General features: G+C 35.5%; 1 protein-coding gene across 4 annotated transcripts in view; it reads left to right on the top strand.

Annotated features, from left to right (window-relative positions):
- The window catches only part of lrp4 (low density lipoprotein receptor-related protein 4), an 81507-nt gene that overhangs the window by 19267 nt on the left and 36820 nt on the right, over positions 1 to 25420 (top strand). For all 4 annotated transcript variants that reach the window (XM_026268283.1, XM_026268284.1, XM_026268285.1 and 1 more), the window contains exons 2-9: positions 15545 to 15691; positions 17424 to 17540; positions 20510 to 20623; positions 20921 to 21037; positions 22085 to 22213; positions 23899 to 24018; positions 24104 to 24229; positions 25192 to 25317. In XM_026268283.1, coding sequence (XP_026124068.1) covers positions 15545 to 15691; positions 17424 to 17540; positions 20510 to 20623; positions 20921 to 21037; positions 22085 to 22213; positions 23899 to 24018; positions 24104 to 24229; positions 25192 to 25317 — 996 coding nt within the window. The remainder of the gene's footprint in view (positions 1 to 15544; positions 15692 to 17423; positions 17541 to 20509; positions 20624 to 20920; positions 21038 to 22084; positions 22214 to 23898; positions 24019 to 24103; positions 24230 to 25191; positions 25318 to 25420) is intronic.

Here is a 25420-nt window from a genome sequence, read left to right as displayed (position 1 = left end):
ATTGAGTACTTTGTGGAATCTGTACCGATGAGGGGAACCAACTTTTGCCATGTTACTGATCCACCAACCACCTCAGTTTTGAGAGAGTTGGACTTCGGTGGTTTTTCTTTCTAGAGAATGGGCCGTATAATGACTTTAATAGCCACTGTTTCATGCTGACGGGGAACATGAACACAAAGGTTGTGTGTAATCTTGGTGTCACTTTTCTAATTTCATCATGCTATCATGAAACCTAATCCATTTGCTGTGGTTAAATGTCTTTTGAAATGCGGTGACATTTTCACGAGAGGTAGCAGTGGCTTTATAACTCTGTTGTTTAGTGATTCATTGTAGTCCTATGTGTGTGAACGCACTATTTTGAGTTCGCATAGGGTACCTTTGTAGTTTCCGGTAAAAAACATTGTTGATTCATCATCGCTCCTAGATGTTAAACTTCTTTTTTTGGATATATGTGAGTGAAATGCCTTTCAGGGGTGTTGCTAAGCTGGTTTTGAGTCCTGTGGCGAACTGGCTTTGTTAGTGTTTTGGTGTGAGATCCAAGCATTTCCTACCTACAGCTTTCAATCAATCAGCCTCTTTCTTTTTGCTTCCTCTTTTTAGCCCTTTTCTGTGGCTCAGGTTTTCTGCAGGGTGGGGGGGGGGGGATTGAGGGACGCTGAAAAGACGGATAAGAAAGTGTGAGTTTCACGACTCTCTTCTACTTTTAACTGCAGCTCATTCTGCCTATGGTGCTTTTGTTGGGCCCTTCGCACCCCTGCCGAGCATTGTGGGACAAACCCTTCCCAGTAAAGGCTTGTGGGAAAAGCTGTGGGTTCACTCATCAAGGCTGAAAAAATCAAAAGGTCCCCAGGAATCTCCTTCACTCTGGAATGAGCAAGTAGTGAGTTTTACTTGATAACTAATCGAAAACTGCTCTTTTGAAAAAGATTATAGTTTAAGCTGGCACTGCATGAAATGCTCATCGATATTAGACGCTAATAGAATTCTGTGTACAACATTGCAATTAATCACGTGTGGCTCCGCGGTTAATCATAATTAAGCCGGAATTGTGATTATCAGATTGTAAAGGTTGTGATTGAATTAAACCGATGTGTGCGCTGCATGTTTCAGAGTGAAGCGTGGCACTGTGGTCATTTACCTGTGAGCAGCTTGTGATCTGAAAATTCAAGTTCACTCTTCATAATAAAAGTGTAATGTTTAAAAATGATCAAGCCATAAATGTTGTAAATGTACAGTTGTAGCGTAAGATAATTTTTAAAATTATTATTGTGTACTTATACTCATTGTTTTGATTTTAGTAATTTTAATATTTTTATATTTGTTTAATACTAGCAGTATTAGGAGATTATTTTCCCCAAATTGTGCAGCCTTTATACCTAGTAAGACGTTGTGGTGCTAAAACCACCAGACATAGTAGAGTGACATAATTGGGGACATTTTTTTTTCTTTGTCAATATTAATAATATTAATGTAGCGTAGCCTTATTCAAATGGAGGTATTTTCATGTGTGTTTTTTATTTTTATTTCATGCCATGTGCTTTATGGAGGCACACCGAGAGCATAATATTCAATTCATCATTAAACAAACATTAACTAAAGGCAGGTTATTTTTATGGTTTAGTTTGCTCATTGAAGGTCAGCACCAAAAACCGTAAATAAAGCGAGATCAGATCCTTAAAGTGTTTTTGTAATGTTTAATGCATTAATATTGCTGTTTGCAAGTGTAAATATTGACATTGCAAGAGTATTGTGAGAGGGATAAAGTGAGAAGTTGCAGAGAACCAAATGAGAATGTAAAAGATTTGGTGAAAATATTGATGGAGCAAGTAGATCTGGAAGTGTAATGAATCTTTCAGACATGTTTTTTTTTTTACAGAGAAATCGGTGACTGACTGTTTTCATAGAGCATCTTACCTTACCTAAAAATACATCAGATTTCCTTTTAAACTGGAAAAATTGCTGCATGCAGCTTTAAGTTGTGATCTTTAGTCTTGGCTATATTGCACTCTATTAAAAGCATGCGTGACCCTGTTGAAGGAATTCTTATGACAGATACTTTTCTGAGCAAATGCCATCACCACACGAACAGCTGATAATTTGGGCTATTTAAAACACAGTCTGACTGTCCGCCTCCTGCTAATACTCTCTTATACACACACACACACACACGCTCTCTCTCTCGCTCTCTCTCTCTCATGAAGAAAAATGTTTCAGTCTGTGTTTAATAAAGCAGTATTGGTTGGTTGACTCCACAATCTAGTATTTTCAGTTAGCGATATGAATTTTGTGTCACATGAACACGAAATGTGACTCTGCCATGTAAAGAGCAGAGGTCAAATTAAACCATGTCATTGTGCTTTAAATACACCTTTTTTTAAAATACATCTTCTTTAATGTTGTGAATAAGCTATTTCACATAACAGAAGTTGACATATATTTATCAAGACAAAAATATAAACCAATTTTACACAGATAAGTCAGTTCAAAAGTTTACACCCCCTTTGTTCCTTGTTATGGTTTGTAGCTTCCTTGATGATCAGCCTCTGTTTGTATGTTTTGTTATCTTCTGCATCTGATTCAATGTTTTATGATCTTATACACAATGGGAATATGATCCTGCCTTTCACACAAAGAGCTTTTAAAAAGGTGCAAACCTTTACCGATGTATAAACATCAATGGCAGGATCTAAACACTAAGTAGCCAGAAGGATTTCAGTGTCCAGTGTTGAATATATGCATAATTAAGTATTGTTCCATCATCATAGTCCAAGACATTAAACTCATTTTGTGAGTTACAGTTAAAGTGACCCCCTCCCCAAATAGTAGTGAGAAATGTTATATAATGAAAGCCCTGCACCCTAGTACTCCATGGAAAGGAACTTTTCCTCCAAATCCACCGAACCCTTGCTAACACCCAAAAACATTTCAGTTGGCTACATGGCCCCCTTCTATTGTGCACTGAGAGAAAATGAGAAGGACGCTTTAGGTGGAAAGAAAAGATATAGTGTGCCATTAACAGAGGACAATGGCATTGACTATTAGGCCTGGCCTAGCGGGAGGCTATGCTTTATGCTACAGATTATGCTGGTAGAAACGCTTAAAATATATTTGAAATACTGTGGGAACTCCACAGAGTAAGTTTACATAAACACGGTAAGAAAGCTGGTTTTCACCACACCCTGTAGTGAAAATTTAGTTTTAAATGCTGTTGACATGTCTGTCTGGTGTATTTAATATGCTTAAAGACAAACCATGTGCAAATTCATCAGTTGACACCATTGCTGAGCATTTTCTCCTTAAAACTGCATCAAAGTCAGTCTCAGAAACGTGGATTGAAACAGACCTTTTTTCCCTGGATTCACAAAGCTATAACCAATCCAATCAATTTATGGGCCAGGCTTTTCATATCATTAGCCGGCGTTTCTACCGAAGGATAACTGATATTTTTTAGAAGCTATTTGTTTAAGACGGTGAATGGAGTATGGTTTATGTAACATTTAGAAAAAGGTTGATAGCTGTTTGATAATGTAGTCAAGCCCAGAGGTAAAGGATATTGATTAGCATTACGTGTCTGACGTTGTAGATGCATTTCCGTTTTGATACATGGACTTGTAGAAGACTCTGTATAATTCACTCTTCCTCTTCTTTGAAGTCCGTATCAAACATATATGGCTGAATTAACCCAACTTGCCATTGTGTAGTGTTTACTACTACAAGTTACTGAGTTAACGTAGCGCAGATGTGATTGAGTGGAGGCGGGGCTAATCTGCATATTCATGAGTTTGCGTGTATACTAAATGAAGTGAGAGTCGTCATACATTCAAGCAATTTTAAGGCATGAATACATTATTTTTATATGAAAAGACCAAGATTTTGATTATCACAGATGAATTTTACAGTTAGTGACTGCTCACCACACATTGGGACACTGATGACTGATGGAACATAACTACATTCATGCTAAAACATCACTTTTTATCACAACAGACAGGTCCAATATCTTTCTGCCATTTTTTATGGTGTTTAAAGTATGCTATAAAAATACTTTTAGGTGCAAATCAAATCATCACACAAAAATACCTCATAGTCTTTGATTTGTGACAACTACTCCTTCTATTGTACTCTAACATTTTGCCAAAATAATCTATAGGTGTTACACTTTAAGTACTTATGTGTCAGCAAATAAGTGTGGGCATTGCCGTCAGCGATGCACAAAAAATGGAAAAGATTCATATATAATAAGGTCATTCAGGGTCCTGAGAACTCAGACATGTGTGCAACTTCATTCTCTGTCTTCTATTTCTTTTAATTTGTTTCTTTCACAAGACTGATTCAGTGCTGGAGGTATTGCTGATGCTGGACATGGTGGATGTATTGAGCGGGGCAGAGCAACAGGAATTGTTCGGAGAACACCCATAGCAGGCAGCATTGTTCATCTGTGTCTTTTGATGAAGACAGAAGCGTTCACACAGCGTGCTCTGATGTCCTGCTGGGCTGGCATGGGAAAAGGCTTCTCAGCACTTGGTTTAAATTGAATCTGGATGATAATGCTGAGAAAAATAGCAAAGACACATATATATATATTCTATTATTTCAGACGTTTTCTAAACTGTTCTGATTGATTACATTTTCATGCAAGTCTTTAATAAACAATGCACAACTGGCTACATTTTTTGCAAAACCTGAAATACGGGTACATTTTACTGCAATTTTCAGGTGATGTCCACAAGAGAATCCATATAATTTTTCCCCCATTGCAGATGTGTTTTTTTTTTTTTAAACAGACCAGTGTCATGAAACAAGAACTTGTTTGTGGCTAGAAATTAGCAAAATGATATAGCATTGCTTGTAGCATGTTTCACGGCAGTTTCACTGAAATGTCCAGTCTGTGGCACTGAAAGCATGTTCAATTTTCTCCAAAATGGTTAAACGTGACTGTGGCAACATTTTATTACATTGGTTAATGCATGTATCAGAAAAGCTAGGAAATGTAATGATAAATGGATAGTTCACCAAAAAATGAAATGAAATAAATCATTAATTGCTCACCTTCACGTCGTTCCGAACCCGTAAGACCTTTGTTCATCTTCGGAACATGAATTTAGATATTTTTGATGAAATCCGAGAACAAAGGTCTCATTGGTTTGGAACGACACAATTGGAATGGGTGAACCATTTTTCACCTTTTTTGGGTGAACCATCTCTCTAAGTGAGTAGCACTTATAGGTTAGTGTTCTATTACATTTGAAAATAATGTACCACCTACACTTAACCTAACAGATAATGTAAACAAAAGCAAACCCGAGGTAAAAACTTTTTCAGAAGCAACTACGACATTTAGCTTCCTTGTTGTACCAGGTGCGCTAACTAGCTAGTTTACTACACCAGAAAATCTGTACATATGCGGCTGGTAATGTAATGCTAATTTAAAAAAGAGACAAATAAATCAAGCACTACTGCAAAAGTGTTTTAAGGTCATAACATAGTAAAATAAAGTCGAAAGTGTATATACATTTACTTTTTGTTATATATTTATTTACTTTGCAGCTATGTATTATTTTGTGGATGTGGATGTCTGTAGAAACTCCTGGTGTCATATAGTTAGAATAAAAACATTTACTGTACTTTATTGCTCAACTATGATAAACACTTATGGCTTTTAAACCACTTTTCCTTAAATCATTGGTCATTGGAGTGGATGTTGTGTTTATAGTTTTATAGTTTACAAGTTACAGATCTGCCACTCTTGTGTTTGGCTCTGTGTAACTTTCTGTTGCTTTAAAGTTGGTAATCAAGTAAATGTTAAATTTTTTTGGATACAAATAGCAGAGGTGTAAGGGAGGGAGGATAAATTTCTTGAAATCAGAGTTCGAACCTATCAGAGCAGAGAGAAGAGCCATAGTTCAACAAAAGTGTCTTTGTGAGATGAGCCACGATCACAAGGAAACAAGTGACCCTTGAAGAAAACACTGCTGGTTCTTCTTTAAGGACAGGATGTTGGCAAGTGATTAGAAACAGGCGTGCTAGATGTCTGCTTGAGCCCATCTGTGATTTTTCAAAGAAATGTATGTATGGTATCTTTGTGTGGAGGAACTGGCAAATTTAGTTTTCCTTTCATCTGACACATCAAAACCCCTGAATCCCATTAATCTTAACTTCTGTATGTGCTGCTTCTTTGTCAGTTTAGCTATCGTCTTACAGTCCTCAAGGTGAATTCCTCCCTGCTGACGGATAACATGACAAATGTTCAGCTAAGAAACCACGACTATGCAACAGTTCTTAGCAGTGGGCTTGAAATGAAGCATTTTCAATAAAATCTTGGCAATGCAAAGTGATGCATACAGTAAAATTTGCAATAAATGCGAGCAATTGAAAAGAGGACACATACACAAAAACCTATGCAAATATGTGGCATCCAAAAATTATTCACAATTTGCAAAAATTTGTGACGGCAAAACTTTTTTAAATATTTTTTTTAATTTTTATTTTGATATACTGGTCTTAATTCTTCAATCTCCAGTTTTTTTTTTTTTTTTTTTTTTTTTTTTTTTTTTTTACGTTTATGCCAGATGTTTTGTTGAAATGTGAACTTCACAAAACAATATTTTGTATTGCCTGTTATCGAATAATCCAAATAAGCTTTGTGCTCTTTGTTTTGATATAAAGCAAAATCTAAGCTTTTTAAATTCTGTCAGTTTTACTATGAAGTGAATGAACATCAGAAGAGTAAAAAAAACTGTACAACTTACAGAAATATATAATGCCATATGGTATTGCTTAATGTATTGAAACATGTCCTTGTAAACAATAAGGCACGTTAAGTTTACCTCAGAAAATCATTCTAAGTCCCTGAACTTGATAGTTAACTAGGAAAAAATAACTTAAAAGAAGCATTTTTATAGATACATGCATTTTATTGCTTGTTAAATTAATTCCTTACATTTATTATATTTTTCTGATCCTGCTATTGATGTTTTAATTAATGTGTATTTGAATAAATCTATCATGAAAACTAGTTGTGACAGCCTCCATTTCAGTGTATATGATTCAAAAAGTCGAATCATAATTTTAACAATGTATTATAAAGTTAATATCTAAACTGCCTTTTAAAAGACACCGATGAAGAACATGGGAGGAGGAGCTTGGAGTGTGTGTTGGCTGGGCCGGTTTGTTTGAAGCTGTTGAATTAGTGGTGGTTCGCTTGTTGTGTTTGACAAAACATCTTGTCTGACAAACTTCACCAGCCCGGAGATAAAGGAAAAGGATGTATGTCACGTGACTTACATTGAGCAAACACATAGATTAACCCTTTGCTAGACACACAAGGGAAGGAGCGTGTGCAACCTTGTGTAAGTTTTGTTAGTTAGCGAAGCTTTAGGTATGGCATGTTGAACGCCGAAGACTTTATTTTTGGGTTTTGTTTTCAGTCAGAGGGTGGAGATTAAGTCAGTGAATGTTTTGTTGTTTTTGTTTATTTTGCACCACTCATTTTCTTATCTCCGAGGCTGTTCAAATTAGTGTTATCTTTCTTTGTATATAGTTGTAAATAAGGTTTTGGTTGGTGTTTTCATTTGTATAAGTATATTTCTTTTTGTAATTAAAGCGAACTGCTTATTGTCATGTCAGTTGTCCTCATGTCATTCTCTCCCAGTACTCCCCAGAGACCAAAATTATAGGGTTGTGTTTATATTTTATTATGTACGTCTCCCTCATACCTCTATACCATCAGGAGATGTAACAGCAATATAAATGTTTTTAGACAAATCAGTTTTTATTTAAGTGTTACTTATATATCTAAAACTAAAATAGCAATTTAATTTGTGCTGTGGTGTTAATTTTAACCATTAGTGTTGTAGTAAACCGGGTTCTCTGTATATTTTTCATCTTTAGTTGAGAGAGATTTATTTCTCTTGAAGAATTGACGTGCATTTTCTTTGAACAGTATCCAAATAAATCATTGTTGTATGAAATCGACATTGGATTCAAATTCAATCAAAAAGTTGTGCATCAAAATCAAATTGACATTTCTGAACACATTCAGTACTCGGTATGAAACTTTCCATGAGCGTAATAGTGTATTTTGTTATCTCTGGAAAGAAATCTGTTCATTTCAGCTCATTTCTTCAGTGTTGTATTTCAAGTTGTGTTTTTCTCCATGTTGGTATTTTATTGGCTTTATTTCAGAAAAGCACACCCATAAACTGCTTGCTAGAATCAAAACAAATCACGGTTGGTCGCTTTGAATCAGTCAGACCGTCCGTCTCAGTGCCAGAATAAACTGCAAAGTGAACCAGACTTCATGCCGATAGTCAAGTTTGGCTACACGAGATTGTAGGTTATCCAGACAAGCTACTTAAGCCTAAAGACAAATCATTTCAGTGCTGGAATTGTTTAGTCATTACATCTGCTTAGATCAGCTTGATCCAGATCTCTCTGTGTGTGTGTGTGTGTGTGTGTGTGTGTGTGTGTGTGTGTGTGTGGGGAGGAGATTGCTGATGCATGCGTCCTGTGAAAATCTCTCTGGGTGGCCTCACTTTTACCCTGGTGTCTTTCTGAGCTGCTGGTTCAGACAATATAGAGCACATAGCAGTGACTGGGCAACTGGAGTGAAGCCAAACTCAAATATCTCACAGAAAGAACATCAGAGGAATGTGACACAACACCGAGTGTTAAAGAAGCTTCAGATGAGGAAGAGATGGGCAACTGACAAGCAAATGATATTTAATTGCATGAAACATTTTTTATTATTATTTAAAAAATGGTAACTGTTGGATAAATACCATTTTTATGTATTTATGTAAATACATACTTTTAAAAATATTAATTTTCTTTAGAAATATATTTTTAATTGAATTAGTCTTTAGTCTTAAAGATGCTATTTATAAATGAATGTTTCTTACAATAAGAAACAAAAATTGTCACCAAATTTGAAATACTTAATCTGTTGAGCCTCTTGAACATGGAGATATTTGCAAGAATGTGAAGAGTTTACAGCAAAATATTTTGAAATGTCAGTGAATTTTTTGTATAACATCATATTTGTAGACATTTTTATGATCCTACACACAAATAAAGAAAAGACGCGGAAGCAAATTGCTAGTAACACTTTTTTGAAGACTAAAAAAAAAATATTTTTACAGTGTATTTTTTTCCTACGTTCTTATTAGATAATGGAGTCTGAAATTAGCAATTAGTCATATTAGTCTCATTTTAATCGTCTCCTTTACCCTTGCCTGGAGGGCAACTTGTGTGGCTCTGCTAACCCAAGTCTCCCTTAATTGTGGCACTCATAATTTTGCATAACAAATGAATGCAAATGTTTTAAATTGTAACCCTTGCTCATGCTGGTTTTACACAAGTTACACAAATCGCCTCGGCTGACTGTACAATGATCCAAGATTACTGATCTCTCTTCCAAACTGATACCGAGTCACATATTAGTCCAATTTATTTTCTGTAGTGCTTTTCACAGTACATACTCTTCCAAAACAGTCAAAACAGACTCTTTTGCAAACGAGACTATTCCTGTGAGGGTTTTGGTGTGATATCGAAGAAGTCTTTTTGGAAGAACAATGACAGTTTCTCTCCATCTGCCAAAAATTCTGTGGTTTTGTGTGAACCGATACGACTTGACAGTATGACAGTCTTCTCGTTGTGTCTGAACACACCAGAGGATTCCTTGTTTGGCACAAATACAGCAGGAGTTAAAGTGAGAGAAGCAAATGGAGCACAGTGAAAAGATCTGATCATTTTTAACAGCTAGGATCACATGCACACATTTGTACAAAAACAGGTAATGTGCGTGCTGGAGAATTTATTCGCCTTCAGGTCATTCAAGATGTAGATGACTTTGTTTCTTCATCAGATTTGGAGAAATGTAGCATTGCATCAGTGTCTCATCAACGGATGCTCTGCAGTGAATAGGTGCCGTCAGATTGAGAGTCCAAACAGCTGATAAAAACATCACAATAATACACAAGTAATCCACAGCACTCCAGTCCATCAGTAAATGTCTTGTGAAACCAGCAGCTTAGTGTTTGTAAGAGAAAAATCCATCAAGGTGTGTTAAACTTAATAATAATGGTTCATCCTGTGAAAAAGTCCTTCTCCTGTTGTGTGTCACATTAAAATCCACACACATATTTGTTTAAAGCTGTTTTGGTTTGTAAACAGTGCAGATTTCTCTCCTGATTCAGAGGACATAATTAATGAAGCAATATTACGAGTAATAGACATCAAAAACATCTTAATGATAGATTTGTGTTTTTTTTTTTTTTTACAAACATGCAGCTTTTCAATTCAATAGTCATTTACTGATGGACTGGAGTGGTGTGGATTACATTGGTTTTATCAGCTCTTTGGGCTTTTATTCTGATGGCACCCATTCACTGCAGAGGGTGATGGAATGATAATTTTTTCCAAATCTGATGAAGGAATGAACTCCATATTGTGGATGATTTGAGGGTTGGTGTGAAATCTGTTCTAAATGCACGTTTTCTTGTTGTGAAGAACTATTAATCCATGCATGTTTATTACTTGTTTATTGCCCTTTTTAAGGTTCTTAATGCATCAGACTTCTAATGATGTAGGCTGTACGTCTCCAATCGTTTATTCTGCTTAAACTCTTTTTTTTTTTACGTTAACTTGCATTCAGATCTGTCTGGTTCAGATTCAAACTGCGGTCGGGATGTTTGAGTCGAGGCTGCTAATGCTGCGGCTGAACTTCTTTTCTCTCTCTCTCTTTTTTTATGTTCATGCCACTGTTAAACTTCCCCGTCCCATTCCTTCAGCCCACTGACTCTCAGCCCTGCCTCAAATGCAGGCTACGACAGCCAAGTTCATTAAAAATGGCTGACTGTGATGGAAAAGAACCGCCGCTCAATGACAAGTCCTCACTTTTTCTTTTCCAGTCCTTTTTTTAACCCTCTAAATACATCATAATCATTTCCCCCTTTACTATACCTCCGTCATTCAAAGCCACACTTGGCATCTGTAATAGGATACCCTTGTTTTAAATCTCAGACCAATGTCTCTTTCCATTTTTCTCTAGGGTCTTTAAAAAGGGCTTGTGTTAGAGTTGTCAAGTAGATATTTTAAACGTAGTGAGCCCAAAGCCATTCTACAAAAAAGTTCAGGTTATCTTTTCCCAAATATATATATATCCTTTTTCCATCCATTCTCCAAAACACGTCCAATGTTGGGGCTCGGGATCCTGAAGCCCATCCATTTGGCTTTTTTTCCAGATAAACAAGATATCATCAACTAACTAGTTAATTAATTATCAAATAATAGCTCTTAGTCCACCAGTATTTCGCCAGGTCATTGTTTATTGTAAAGCCAATTTTGATTCACTTCACTAATTAAGTTATAACGAACTGTTATATTGTATTATAATATTGTTAATAATTTTGGTAAATTAGGAAAGTTTTCAATTACAATTTATGTTGACTAGCTGAAATAAACATCAAATGAAATAAGAATATAAATGTGTGTGTGTGTGCAACCCCCTCCACCCCAAGTAATGAAAATGCCTTTTTATGGTTTTATTTTATTGAAGATTTAGTCACTTTGCATAACTTCAATAGAAATAGTTGCTTTTTTGAAAAAAGCTAAATATATATATAAAATGTCAGTGATTAACCTCTCTTCCATTTATAAAGCGATGAATAGATCAGATAACCAACTTGCAGCACCGCTGAGCTCTTGTGAGCAAACCTTTCATAAGTGTTGACGGACTTTTTAGATGTAAATCCTTTCTTTCGCTGCTGAAAGAGCGGCTCCCCGCAGCTGCGTCTTCATTCTGCGTTGGAGGGGTTAAGCTCAAAAGTCTGACAGCTTTCTGGAAAGACATGTTGAAATATCTTTGTGGTTGAGGGGTAATTTCACGGGATAGAAATTAGAGAGAACGGGAGTTGCACATGCACACACAGTGAGGTATTGGCATTTTTTGTTGCCAGTGTCTGTAACGGAGAGCAAGCGTAGCCACGGGGGGAAGAGACGGAGAGATTCCAGATGTGAGGGGTTTTCAGAAAATGGAAGGGTGGAAAATGAAAAGATGATGTTTGGGATAATTCAAGTACAGACAAATCTGCTGCTCTTTTATTGTGTAAGTGATCGGACTTAATTGGTCTCTAAAGCTATGCCGTATTTATCTGCGTTGAGCAAAAATAAGGAAACGAGTAAATTACTTTAGGAGATGCATATGTGGGTTGCATAACATGATCCTTTCTATCTTCCCTCTGGCATCCTCATTTATATGCCACCTTCGCCAATTTACGATGGTGCTACTGGATGCTAAACACTAACATAACAAAATGTCGATCAATAGTAGTCATATCTTGCCAATCGGTGTCCTAATCTGCTCTGCTCTCATGTGTAAACAAGCTATTTAGTTGGTATGATCTCAGATTGCAGATTCAAGGCAAGTTCTAGCGTGAAATAAACACGATTGAACATCAGAAGGTATGTTGAAAGATACACTTACTGAAATGTATTATGTCTCATATAATTGCTCAATCAGCGTCTCAACCACGGAAAGATGCCAATAAAACAGTCTGTGGATGAAGTGTCACTAAATATAGCAGTTAACCAGCCTTCACAGTTCGTTAGTTGGCTATAAAACAAACACTAGAGGGCACTTATTTACTGTTAATTACATATGCATATTTGAATAAATCTGACGTGAAAATTGTGCAATTGAGTTGAACATAAACATTTCCGTTATTATTTTAGTGTGATGAATATATCATAAATTAAATATCAGTTGAATATTACAGTTTGGGATCTGTTCTATTGTTAACCTCTATTATTATATTATTTTAACAAATGAGAGAGCGCCCTATAGTTTAAAGCATTAGCCGGGAGAGATATCGTTTCCTTAAGAAAACAAAATCATCAGAATATCGTTTTTGACAGACATCATTCTAAATAATTGCAGTTGATGTTATCTATGTTATTGGTGTATATTGGTATCGGTGGATCCCTATTTTTGTTTTGTAAATTGTACCGATACTGATTATTTCTTAAATGGCTTTGCAATTTTTTTTCTTTTATTACGAAAGCAAATATGAGCGCAATTAAGAAATGTACCAATAGGTGTCAAAATAATCCCGTATTTTACATATTGTGATTTAAATAAAACTTACAAATTTGTTTTTGCTACAAATTAAGTTTCTTTAACTTTGTAATTTCTCATAACTGAAAAGATTGATGCAAGCTTTAGTTTTTTTAGTTATTATTAATTAACTTTTGTTGAGCCATCTGTTTTTAGAATGTAGACTATAGTTCAAACCGTAATTATTACTGCAATTCGATGACTCTAGATGAAGTGGACAACAAAATATTTTTTGCATTTAGTACAGAATTGTTGAATTTATGAAAATAAAAAGCATTTAAAAACCTATTGGATTAAAACAATAGTGTAATGAATGAATTAAAAAGCATGGAATTTCTTAATTCTTTCATTAATTACAATGTATCTGAAAAAAATGTCCTCAACCATTTTTCCTCACTATTTGAGCAGTCGAGTCATACTTCAAGTATTAATTTGACTGCATTTAAATTGATTTGTTTTAGAATTTTTTTTGTCTAAATGAATGCTGATAAAAGTATACCTTAAATGCAATATTAGGATACACTTGTTGATACATTTACATTTATAGATCAATACATTTAAATGTTTTAGAATGTTCATAATTGTTTGTTTTTTTTACTTTAAACTTTTGCTGCAGTTTAAAGTCTGCTTCACACACACAAAAAAATACATTTCTACAGGTCTGTCCAGCAATTTTAGTTAGCTTATGTTGTCTTGTGACTAATAAAAACCAATAAACGTATTTTTAAAACCTGCTTCAGCTGTCATAAAAGAATGCCAAAAAAAGCGCCCCATTATGTTTTGGGACTATGAATAATAAATGGTATATTCCATTTTTATCTCTGTCATTGTTTGCTCCGTTTCAAAGATATTAAGGCTAACAGTGTTTTTGACTTTGAAACAGAAATGGCAAGTCTTTAAAGCGTACATGATGAGCGTCTTGCTCCATTTAGTGACTAAACATGGCATTTATAACTTGATCTCCCACAAGAGAAGGGCTGTAATTATTTTAGCTTGCCAAAAACGAGCACCAAACCATGTGATGCTGAGCGCCTACTCAACTCCAGTCTTCCTCACTTTCATTCGGTCACTCTCTTCGGTCCTGTACAGAGCTGCTCACGATATGAGAGGAACAGATAGATGCGAATGATCTGAAGTTAAGCCAAGTACATCAAGTCATTCTCATGCACCATACATGATGAAGAACATACTTGAAAGAAGCGAGGTGGACTGGAATAGTTATTAATAGACTTTTCTGCTTCCTTGAATTATTGAGTTCAGAAGAAATTGCAGGGGTTGACATTTTCTAACTGTAGTCTGTGGTGAGGAGTAATTTTGGTTGAAACAAGCTGGATGAACTTTAATGTGTTTATCTTGTCACGGGTCATCTTTATTTGTTTAATAATTTCCCCCGTGCAATTTTGGGAACGTAAGCCAGTGGCCATATTCACAAACGTTCTTTGCATTTCTCTTGATAGAAACATGCAATCAGTCATTAGAAGCATATATTAATCTTCTGTTTGTGGCTAGTGACTTTTCCTTGAACTTCAGATCCCAGACTGACAGCTAGGAAGTGAGAGACGGCACGTTTTGCGTTTTGTTTATTTCTGTCTGTAGATTTCATTCATTTTAAGCACCATTTACTCCAAATCAGTTTTTGCTTCACTTCAGCAGCAGATAAATACACCAGGTTTGTGGTTTATTGCCATATATTTTGAAGGTTTTTACTGAGGGATTTGTTTATCTCAATGTTTTATTCAAAAAACAAAAAACAACAACAAAACGTAAAACCTTTAACTCTACTATTAACCTGGCTTCATGCAAAGTTCAGATTTCTATTCTGGAAATTTGAACAGATTAGTGCATGTTTGTATATTTAATGAACATTTTAGAAAACTTACAATGCAAAAAAAGTGAAATTTTAAAAAGTTTAATTAAATTAATCAAAGAGAAAATATAATGTTTTGAACACTTAATTGCATGTCAATTGCAATTATTCATTTATTTTATTCAGTTCAGATTCTTGTTTTGGAAATTAGTGCATATTAATTGGACAAAACGGTCTCACTTTATATTAGGTTGCCTTAACTAGTAAATACTTGCTTATAAAATAATACTTTGATGCTATGAACCTATTGTGTACATGTTTTTACACTGGAAAAAAATGCATATAATTACATCTGTAGTAACTTTCTAAATTTAATTTTATAATTACACTGACCCATCCCTTACACCTAAACCCACCTTTAAACCAATCAATAGCACCAAACCATAGCAATAGCAGCAAAAGTGTTTTTGCAATACAATATAAACACAATAAGTGCATCGTACTTATTTTTTGATGCAAGTACATTGTAGTTTAGGTCACTTAATATAAAGTGAAACATTTCCTTTGCATATTTAAACAGCAGAACTTCTAATGGGTGACTCATGTTTTTGTGTGTTTTGTAGCTGTTTTAGGTGGCGCCGAATGCTCATGTGGAAGAAATCACTTCACATGTGCGGTCAGTGCGTTCGGTGAGTGCACGTGCATCCCGGCGCAGTGGCAGTGTGATGGTGACAATGACTGCGGAGATCACAGCGATGAAGATGGATGCAGTGAGTCTCTAAACACACTCCTTCAGGAGAATGCAATCACATCATACAAATGCACAAACTCTTTATTTATACATCCTAAGACCGGTTGCTCAGAGTTAAACTTGTTATTCAGTCCTCTACTGAAACAAGTTCTTTTGAATGGTAATGTAAATTTATATGTGCGCTGGAGTATCCTTTGTTCAGTTGTTGTAGTATTGAGCACACTTCATTTTACATTGTCAAAGGGGTTCACCAAATGCTTTGCTATTGAAACATTCGGAAATCTCTTTCAAGTGCTGTGGAGTCTGTAGTGGTTTCACACTCAATAAAACAGTAACGTGATTTTTTTTAGAGAACAAAGAGCGCTGGATGAAGTGAGAATTTATCTACAATCAATTGAAATTGATTGTACATCACAAAGTGCTTTTACATGCACTTTAAATGTCGATTTCAGTCAGACTAAAACCATCATTTGTCTTCATAAACTGTCATGTAAATGCTTTAGCCTGACTGAAATTGTAATTTCTTTTGGTGAAGCCGGACTAATAGCCTAACATAATTGCAGTGCAGCTTTGTCTAGCATGTGAATACAATTCTTGCAAAAAATACATTTTAGCATACTTAGACACGTTAGTGTACTGTAAAATAAAATTAAGTAAAAATACAATGTTTTGGATGCTTGTGTGCATGTTAATTTCAATTAAATTAAAATGTAATATGGTTTAAATGTATTACTTAATGCATGATACATTATTTTTTTTAAACCCACTTATGACTTCCGTTTATTTCATACGTCTTTTGTATTTAGAATCTGGTTATAAGTACTGCTTGTATGTTATTTATTTAAATATATTTGGAATTGCACATTTGTAATGAAGTTGCAGTTAAGTGCTTTTAAAATACAGTACATTCAAGTACTTTAGTTTAGATTAGATGTTAGTCAACACATCAAAATAAGTGTTTTGCTTGAAAGCACAACAAAAATTAAAACAATGATTAAGTAAAATTTAAGTTGACATTATTATAAAGTGCGCTTTTTAAAAGTGTACTTAAGTGACATATATTTATATATATTTCTTAACGCACTCAAAATATCTTTTATTTATATTATTTTTTTAAATAACACTTTTAACATTTGAAGTACACTAAAAGTGCACATTCAGTACAAGTAAGCGCTCTTTTTCTTCACAAGGTTTTGTTCACCTGCATTCACAGTGTAGTAAAAAAGGGGCTCAGGAATTTCCTGGCTATGTATCAGGAGATACCTGACATCCGTGTGCGGCGGCACAATAGAAAGCATCTTTTTTGGCTCACAAAGGGCACCTGATGGGACTGTATGACCCTGCGGAGGGTGCCGGGCTCAGCTGAGCGTATCCACCTCGACAGGGCCATACAGACGACACTTTTGTCCAGGAGGTGCAGAACAAGCACCAGGAGGATCCCTAACAATGTCCCGTTCTCTGACTCCAGAGGGGTTTCTTCCTCTAAGCTACCATAGATTCCTAATGAGGAGCAACACTGAAGAGCTCACTACACAAAACACACGGGACGCAAAACCGTTATAAGACATGAACTATTTCAGCCAGAATGTGCAGTACAATGAATACACTGTTTTGTGTATTATATGTTTATCAAATAATTGTGACACTACTATTTTAACCAGATTTGTTCAAATGTCAAAATGTCAAATTTGAAGTTATTTGTCTTTTATTTACTTGTTAAATTGGTTTTCAATTCTCCTCCGTTTCTTCAGTATTGCCCACATGCTCACCGTTAGACTTTCACTGTGATAATGGAAAATGCATCCGGCGCTCGTGGTTATGCGATGGAGACAACGACTGTGAGGATGACTCCGATGAACAGGACTGTCGTGAGTACATTTCGTATTTGTTTTATAGTTTAAAGAAAAAAAACTTTGAAAACCTACAGGAAAAAAGGAAATTCGGTCTGGGATCTGAAGTTCAAGAGCATCTGATAAATGCTTGTTCATGTTCACACAAGGACAGCAGATAGTGACCATCTTTTCAAGCTACAAAAGGTTCAGAATGATTTTAAGACTCATGCTTTATATTCTAGTGTTGTGAAAGCATACAGCAAGGTTTGGAGAGAAACAAGCCAAGGTGGCATATATTATTGAGTGAAAATCCTGACCTTGGGGAGCTGCTCTCTTGTGTGCATTCATGAGTGCATGCCAGCAGCAGCTCTATCATACAATAATTGTGCTATTATTATTTTGACACCTATTTTAGAGTCGTTTTGAAGCCCAAAGATGGTCACTATTGACTAACTCTGAAGAGCAAGCATGTAACTAAATCCAGGTGGTTGTACAGTCATTAGTAAGTGCGATGTATAAATGTACCCTTAAAGGGAAATGTTTTTTTTATTTTATTTTCTCAACCTCTTACACAAACAAAGATATTTTGACCAAACAGTTGCTGGCAGCCATTCACTTCCATTCCATTTTTTGTGTGTACTATGGAAAAGAATGGTTACAAGCAACTATTTGGTTCCCAGCATTCTTCAAAATATCTTCTTTTGTGCTCAACGGAAGAAAGAAACTCACACAGGTTTGGAAAAACTTGATGAGTGATGACAGATAGAGGTAACTGATCACCCTCAAGTATTAGACTGGACAACAACATGGTTTTTGTTGACCTTAAATAAAAGAGAGATCCGCACAAGAGAAATATGTCTCTTTTCTGTCTTTTCTAAAAGTGCTAAATTGAATAAAAGATTATAAAATAGTTTCCAGATCCCTGTATGACAACGTTGGCTTCACTTTGGCAGTGGTTGTAAGTGGAATAAGACCACAGATGTGCTCAAACATGTCTCCTGCATTTCTTGCGTTGTTCACACAAATTAGAGGATTAGTGTTATGAAAACATAAATAGTTAAATATCTATAGTTAAATATTTATTTATACTCTTGTGCTGCGCTGGAAATCCTTTTTTCAAGACTAATTTGGTGTTCCTGATCAAAAATCACAGACCTAAAATAATACATTAAATTGCTTTTAAATGTCTCACTATGCTGTATTATCACCAAACATTGAATGCATCTTTTTGTCATCTTGTTTTCTTCCAGTTAGCACAGGTTTTGTTTCTCTTTTTGGAGCTGATTGTATGTAGGGCTCATTGATTTGAGCTTTTGCACTTTTTTCAGTAAATCGATGTCGATGTTTGTTTAAAAACTGAGGTGCATAACCTCAGATCACTGAGACTTATAATCTGTCAGGTCCAAAGAAAACCAGTTGATAAAAAGATTGAGTCCAAGATTTAGTAATAACTATATAAATATAACATTTAAGCCTTTTTTGTAGGCCAGTCATTTTTGATGGGGAGCACACAGCAAGTGGTTAATATCCTGTGTGAGTACAGTCGCTAAGACTTAAACCAATAAAATGACTAGCATCTTCAGGACAAATGTAATATATTTTACCTTTTTTCAAACTGGTTTTAGCACTGCTTACTAAAGGAACAGCATATGGACCTTACTATTAATGTCTTGTGTTAGTTGTATTTCTCTCATTGTTGTTCCATCTGAATGCTGTGAGGCAGAAAACAGAAGCAACAATAGTCTTTGCATCTGACCCATATTTCTCAGCGCGGCACTCTTGAGGCTCGTCTCTTGATGGGGGGTCTGTCTGCCATAAGCTTTCCATGAATTTTTCATTCCTTTCCACAACACTGCCTCATCTCTTACATTCAACATCTCGCTTTTTCAGCCTTTGTCTCCTTTTGCTTTATATTATTAGTTAATACATCGTGAATTAGTGGCATGCAATCAGAATAGCCCAACGACTGCTGTATTTCTTGTGTATTTGGATTTCATTTTTCATCTTAATTTTGTGAGATAGTGAGATTTTTATTTAACCATATATGCTTATATTTTACTACATAGGAACCATAAAAAAGAGGTATCAGAAAATGAGTGATGGATTTCATTAGATTTGTCCTTTTTTTGATTTGTGTTTTTACTTTAGAGAAATGTTTTCTTTATATGGCAGGTAAAAGAGCAGTGGTGCAGAAATACACCTGTGTGTGTGTGTGTGTGTGTGTGTGTCTGGCGCGGCGGGTGGTGTAAATACAAGTAGCATCACGTTTAATGCTGCTGTTCTGGTGTCCCGTACCGGTGTCAGTATAATGCTGTGAGCGCCACCAGTGCACGGGATTGAGTCGCTGCAGTGTGTTGCTAGCTCTTTCTGTAGCACTGCTGGTGAGGAGCACAAGGTTAATGTTTAGATGATATACTTTTGAACTCTCAAACCTTTAAGAATAAGGAATAGTTCAACCAAAAAAAAAAAAAAATCTAATTGATGAATGTATTCACCCTCAGGCCTTCAAGATGTAGATGAGTTTTATTCTTCAGCAGATTTGGAGAAATTTAGCATTGCATCACTTGCTCTGCCGTGAATGGGTGCCGTCAGAATGAGCTGATAAAAACATCACAATAATCCACAAGTAATCCACAGCACTCCAGTCCATCAGTTAACATCTGGAGAAGACAAAAGCTGTGTGTTTGTTAGAAGCAAATCTATTTTAATATATTTCATCCTTAAGCTGTCACTTCTGGCCAAAATACACGTGAAATACAATATTATAGATTTATAGACTAAAGATATTTATAGATATTTTAGTCAGAAACAATGTTCTGAAGTTATATACATCTTAATTATAGATTCATTTCTTGCAAACTGCTTTACTCAACTGTAACAAGACATTGTTGAAGCACTGGAGTGGTGTGGATTATTGTGATGTTGAAGGTAGTCATCTACTGTACGTCTTGAATGAAAATGGTTTGTTTTCAATGTTTAATCTGTGTTGTGATTTTTTTTCTCAGCTCCACGAGAATGTGAGGAGGATGAGTTTCATTGTCAAAATGGATACTGTATCCGGAGCCTGTGGTACTGTGATGGAGACAATGACTGTGGAGATAACAGTGACGAGCAGTGTGGTGAGATCACATACTGTGTGTGTGTGTGTGTGTGTGTGTGTGTGTGTGTGTGTGTGTGTGTGTGTGTGTGTGTGTACATAAGTTTACCAAACAAGGTTATCTAATCAGGTCTGCACCTGCCTTTTAATTATTATTATTTTTCTTCCAAATGGGGTGGGATTGGGATTTATTTGTTCATTTTTAATTTCTGCCAAGTTTGCCCGAAGGTTTCTTCCAAACAACCTTCATTCCAACCCCAGTAAATAAAATAAATATATTTTTCCAGACTGCTAGAATTGTGCTTGTATGTGTGTCCAGATAAGAGGAAGTGCTCTGATAAAGAGTTCCGCTGCTCTGACGGAAGCTGCATCGCAGAACACTGGTACTGTGATGGAGACACTGACTGCAAAGATGGAACTGATGAAGAGAATTGCCGTAAGTTGATTTTGAGTTTAAGTGCAACTATTTGTCAGATAAACATCCCTTCTTCTATCTATACATCCACTGATCCATGAATCCATCATGCATTATGTATCATGCATCCATCCATCCATCCATCCTTGCATCCATTGATCATGTATCCATGTTTCCTTCTATCATCCATGCATCCATCCACCCATCCATCCTTGTATCTGTTAAATATGCACCCATGTTTCCATCTATTTTGTATCCATCCATCCTTACATCCATTTAACATTAATCCAGGTCTCCATCCATCCATCCCTCAATGCATTATCCATCAATCATCCATCCATTCATCCTTCCATCCATTAATCATGCATCCAAGTTTCAATCTATCAGTCTATGCAGCCATCATCCATCCATCCATTTATCCATCCATCCATGCTTCCATCCATCCATCCAGCCAATATGCACCATCCATCCACGTCTCCAACTATCCGCCTATGCCTCCATCCATCCATTCATTCATCTATGCCTCCATCCATCCATTCATTCATCTATGCCTCCATCCATCCTTGCATTCATTAGTCAAGCATCCATGTTTCAATCTATCAGTCTATGCAGCCAACATCCATCCAACATTCATCCATCCATCCATCCATGCTTGCATCCATTATTCATCCATCCATCCATCCTACAGAATCTATAGAACAAAACATACATGGTTGAAACATGAAATTTAGGACGAAGGTTCAGAAAACTGACCGCTACACATGGAATCAAAGTCATGCAAATTGTCATATTGGTGAAGCTAAAGAGAAAATGTATGTTTTAGTCATATTCAATTATTTTAGATCTGCTCATTCTAGGCCATCCGAAGCAATGCATTTATAGTGTAAAGAGTCAGTTTCTCCACTTTTTTTCATATGCTTGGAACCCATTAATTGCTGCTTGTGACTGTATTTATTTCTGTTATATTTGTTATGTTTGTTTTATTGATGGCAGATAGCTGTTGAGAGGGATGTGTTGGACTGTTTGTGTGTGGGAGTGTTAATCACGTTACATCATTTCTCTCTCCAGCATCTGACGTGATGACGGCCACATGCAGTGTTGAGGAGTTTCAGTGTGCATACGGCCGCTGCATTCTGGACATCTACCACTGCGATGGAGATGACGACTGCGGGGACTGGTCTGATGAGTCGGACTGCTGTAAGGAACATCGCGCTCTCACTCTCTTCTCATTTATTTATTGATTTTTGGGTTTAGAAATGCCTCTTTCTCAACTTTCCTAATAAAAAGCACACTTTAGCATACTTAGAAATAATATACTTTGTAATTAAATCCAAATGTATTATAGTTTAAATTTGTAACCAATTAAGTCAAGTATTTTGAGCCACTTAAGTAGGTTTTAAGTACATCTTTATGTACTTTCATAATTCTATTGTCTCTGAAATATTGATAAAGTGTACTAACGAATGTACAGACAAGCACATGGAAACTAAACCATACTTTAATGTCATTTTTGTTTCAATTTTAAAATGAAATATATTATTTTTAAGGCCTGGTTTCACAGACTAGTTCAATAAGGACACTTAAGTATTTTTTTTTTTTTATAAACATGCCCTTGCAGGTAATCTGAGACAACACAAAGGCGGTGACATGTTTTAAGATCAGTCAGTGCACGTTGTTTAGTTGAAACAGTTCAGACATACACTAACCCTAACCCTTACATACAGTTTAGTCTAGTACTAGACTCAAGCCTTCTCTGTGAAACTGGGGCTAAATATAATAAACAAAACACTACAGTTAAACTGATCATTTATTACTTTACATGTTCTTTACTATGTTAGTCAACGCATCAAGATAAGTGTACTTTAAAGCATGACAAAATTATTAAAACATTGATTTATAATGTACTTTAATGTAAAACATTTACTTTGACGTAATTACAAAGTGCCCTTTTAAGTGTGCTTAAGTGTGTTAGGAATGAAAGTGTCTGTCTTTAAGTGCACTTAAAAAGTGGCCTTTTATTTAATTGATATTATCTGCAAGAAAATTATTATATATTTTTTAAATATACATTTAATATTTGATGTACACTACAGGTGTGCATTTAATACAATCAAGTGCACTTGTTTTAGTGTTTCATTTAAAATTAAAAAAATGTAATTAAATTTATGCATTTAGCAGACGCTTTTATCCAAAGCGACTTAGTGCATTCAGGCTATCAATTTTTATTGATAGCAATAATAAAATATATATATTTTTAACATTTTTTTTAAGACCGTTCTTTGGTATCTGTGTGGATTTTTTTTGTTTTTGCTTGTTTAATTTTATTTATTTTTTTTATTAAAATGCTGTAAAGTATTTGATTATAATGTTACCAATATTGTGTTGTTAAATCTTACAAAGTAATTTTTTTTTAAATGTAATAAATTGCAACATTATATTCTCTCTCTCTCTCTCTCTCTCTCTCTCTCTCTCTCTCTCTCTCTCTCTCTCTCTCTCTCTATATATATATATATATATATATATATATATATATATATATATATATATATATATATATATATATATATATATATATATATAGACACACACACACACACGTTTTAAGTCCTGCTTTAATGGGTCAAAAATCACTCTGAAGTTAACTGTATTCATTGTAGATTTAAACATGGTATATTTGCATTTAATTGAAAATAAGACACAATTTAGTGTCTGAAATCATTTCATTCAATTCACACTTAAATGCATTCTTATAAAATAGTATATTCCCACAAAAGTGCTCTTTTTAAAAGTATTCTAAAGTATACTACTTTTCGCAAGGGTTATTCAAGAAGATTTCCTTATGCAGACGTGCTTCATGAGTGTGTATGTGTGTGTGTACGCAGCCTCCCACCAGCCCTGCCGTTCTGCAGAGTTCATGTGCAGCAGTGGCATGTGTATCAATGCAGGCTGGAGGTGTGATGGAGAATTCGACTGCGATGACCAGTCAGATGAAAAGAACTGCAGTGAGTAGCTGTTTATTGTAGTATTTGTGTGTGTGTGTGTGTGAGGGGATTTCCCATCCGTCACACGCCTCTTTCTCACCATCAGGTACGTCGATGTGCATGGCTGATCAGTTTCGCTGTACGTCTGGTCGATGTGTGCGGCTGTCCTGGCGCTGTGATGGGGAGGATGACTGCTCTGATAACAGTGATGAAGAAGGCTGTGAAAAGACAGGCAAGGAACATAAAAGCCAATTTATACTTTTTAACTCTTAAAGGAATAGTTCAACCAAAAAATAAAACTTGCTGAAAATGTCCTTGAATGCCCTCAGGTCATCTAAGATGTAGATAAGTTTTTCTTCATCAGATTTGGAGACCACTCACCAATGGATCCTCTGCAGTGAATGGGTGCCGTCAGAATGAGAGTCAATTGATAAAAACATTACAATAATCCACAAGTAATTCTCTTCACTTCAGTCCATCAGTTAAGAATCAAATCCATCATTAAGATGTTTTAAGCTTCAAGCCGTCACTTTTCAGCTAAAATATTATGAGTCCATAATCTATAATAACGCTTCCACCAGTGAAAAAGTTGTCTGGTAAAAAACATATGTGGGTGAATTTTGATATAAGCGACAATAGGTGATTGACTTTTTATTTTTGCCAGAAGCAATGGTTTGAAGTTAAAAAGTCTTAATGATAGATTTGTTTCTTTTTGCTTCCCAAGCTGTTAACTGATGGACTGGAGTGGTGTGGATTATTGTGATGTTTTTATCAGATGTTTGGACTCTCATTCTGACGGCACCCATTCACTGCAGAGGAACCATCGCTGAGACACTGATGTGATTCTAAATTTCTCCCCAAATCTGCCCAAAATAGACTTAGTATATATAGATCAAATGAAATGGATTTTTTTTCAATCTTTCAGATTATTTATAAGATCTAGTAATGAATGCACCTACATGCTGTGCTTTGGGACAACAAAATAATGCACATTTTGTTAAAACAGGTTAAAAGTGATGTTTTTAAGGATTAAATATTTGCACCTGCTGTGCATAGTTATGGTTTCTAAAAAGTCTGCTTTGATTGTTTGATAATGTGTAGAAAACATATTCGTATTTTTGATGTAAAAGAGTTATTTACATATTATTTGCATTTTTAAAATATCATATATATTTTTTACATTCTCCTTCGTAGAAACTCCTCCATGTGCGTCGGATCAGTTCCTGTGTGGAAATGGCCGCTGTATTGGCCAGCGTAAGGTTTGTAATGATGTCAAGGACTGTGAAGACGGGACGGATGAGCATCCACACCAGGACTGTCGTGAGTCTACAAAATGCACTATTACATGCTGTACCTGTGAGATTTTACAAAAGATTAGTAGTGGTAGTTCCTCTGTGATTTATCTTATTCCCTCCTCTTTTCT

This window comes from Carassius auratus, chromosome 7 (genome assembly GCF_003368295.1).
Source record: "Carassius auratus strain Wakin chromosome 7, ASM336829v1, whole genome shotgun sequence".
NCBI lineage: Eukaryota > Metazoa > Chordata > Actinopteri > Cypriniformes > Cyprinidae > Carassius > Carassius auratus.
This window is presented reverse-complemented; position numbering and strand designations above follow the sequence as displayed.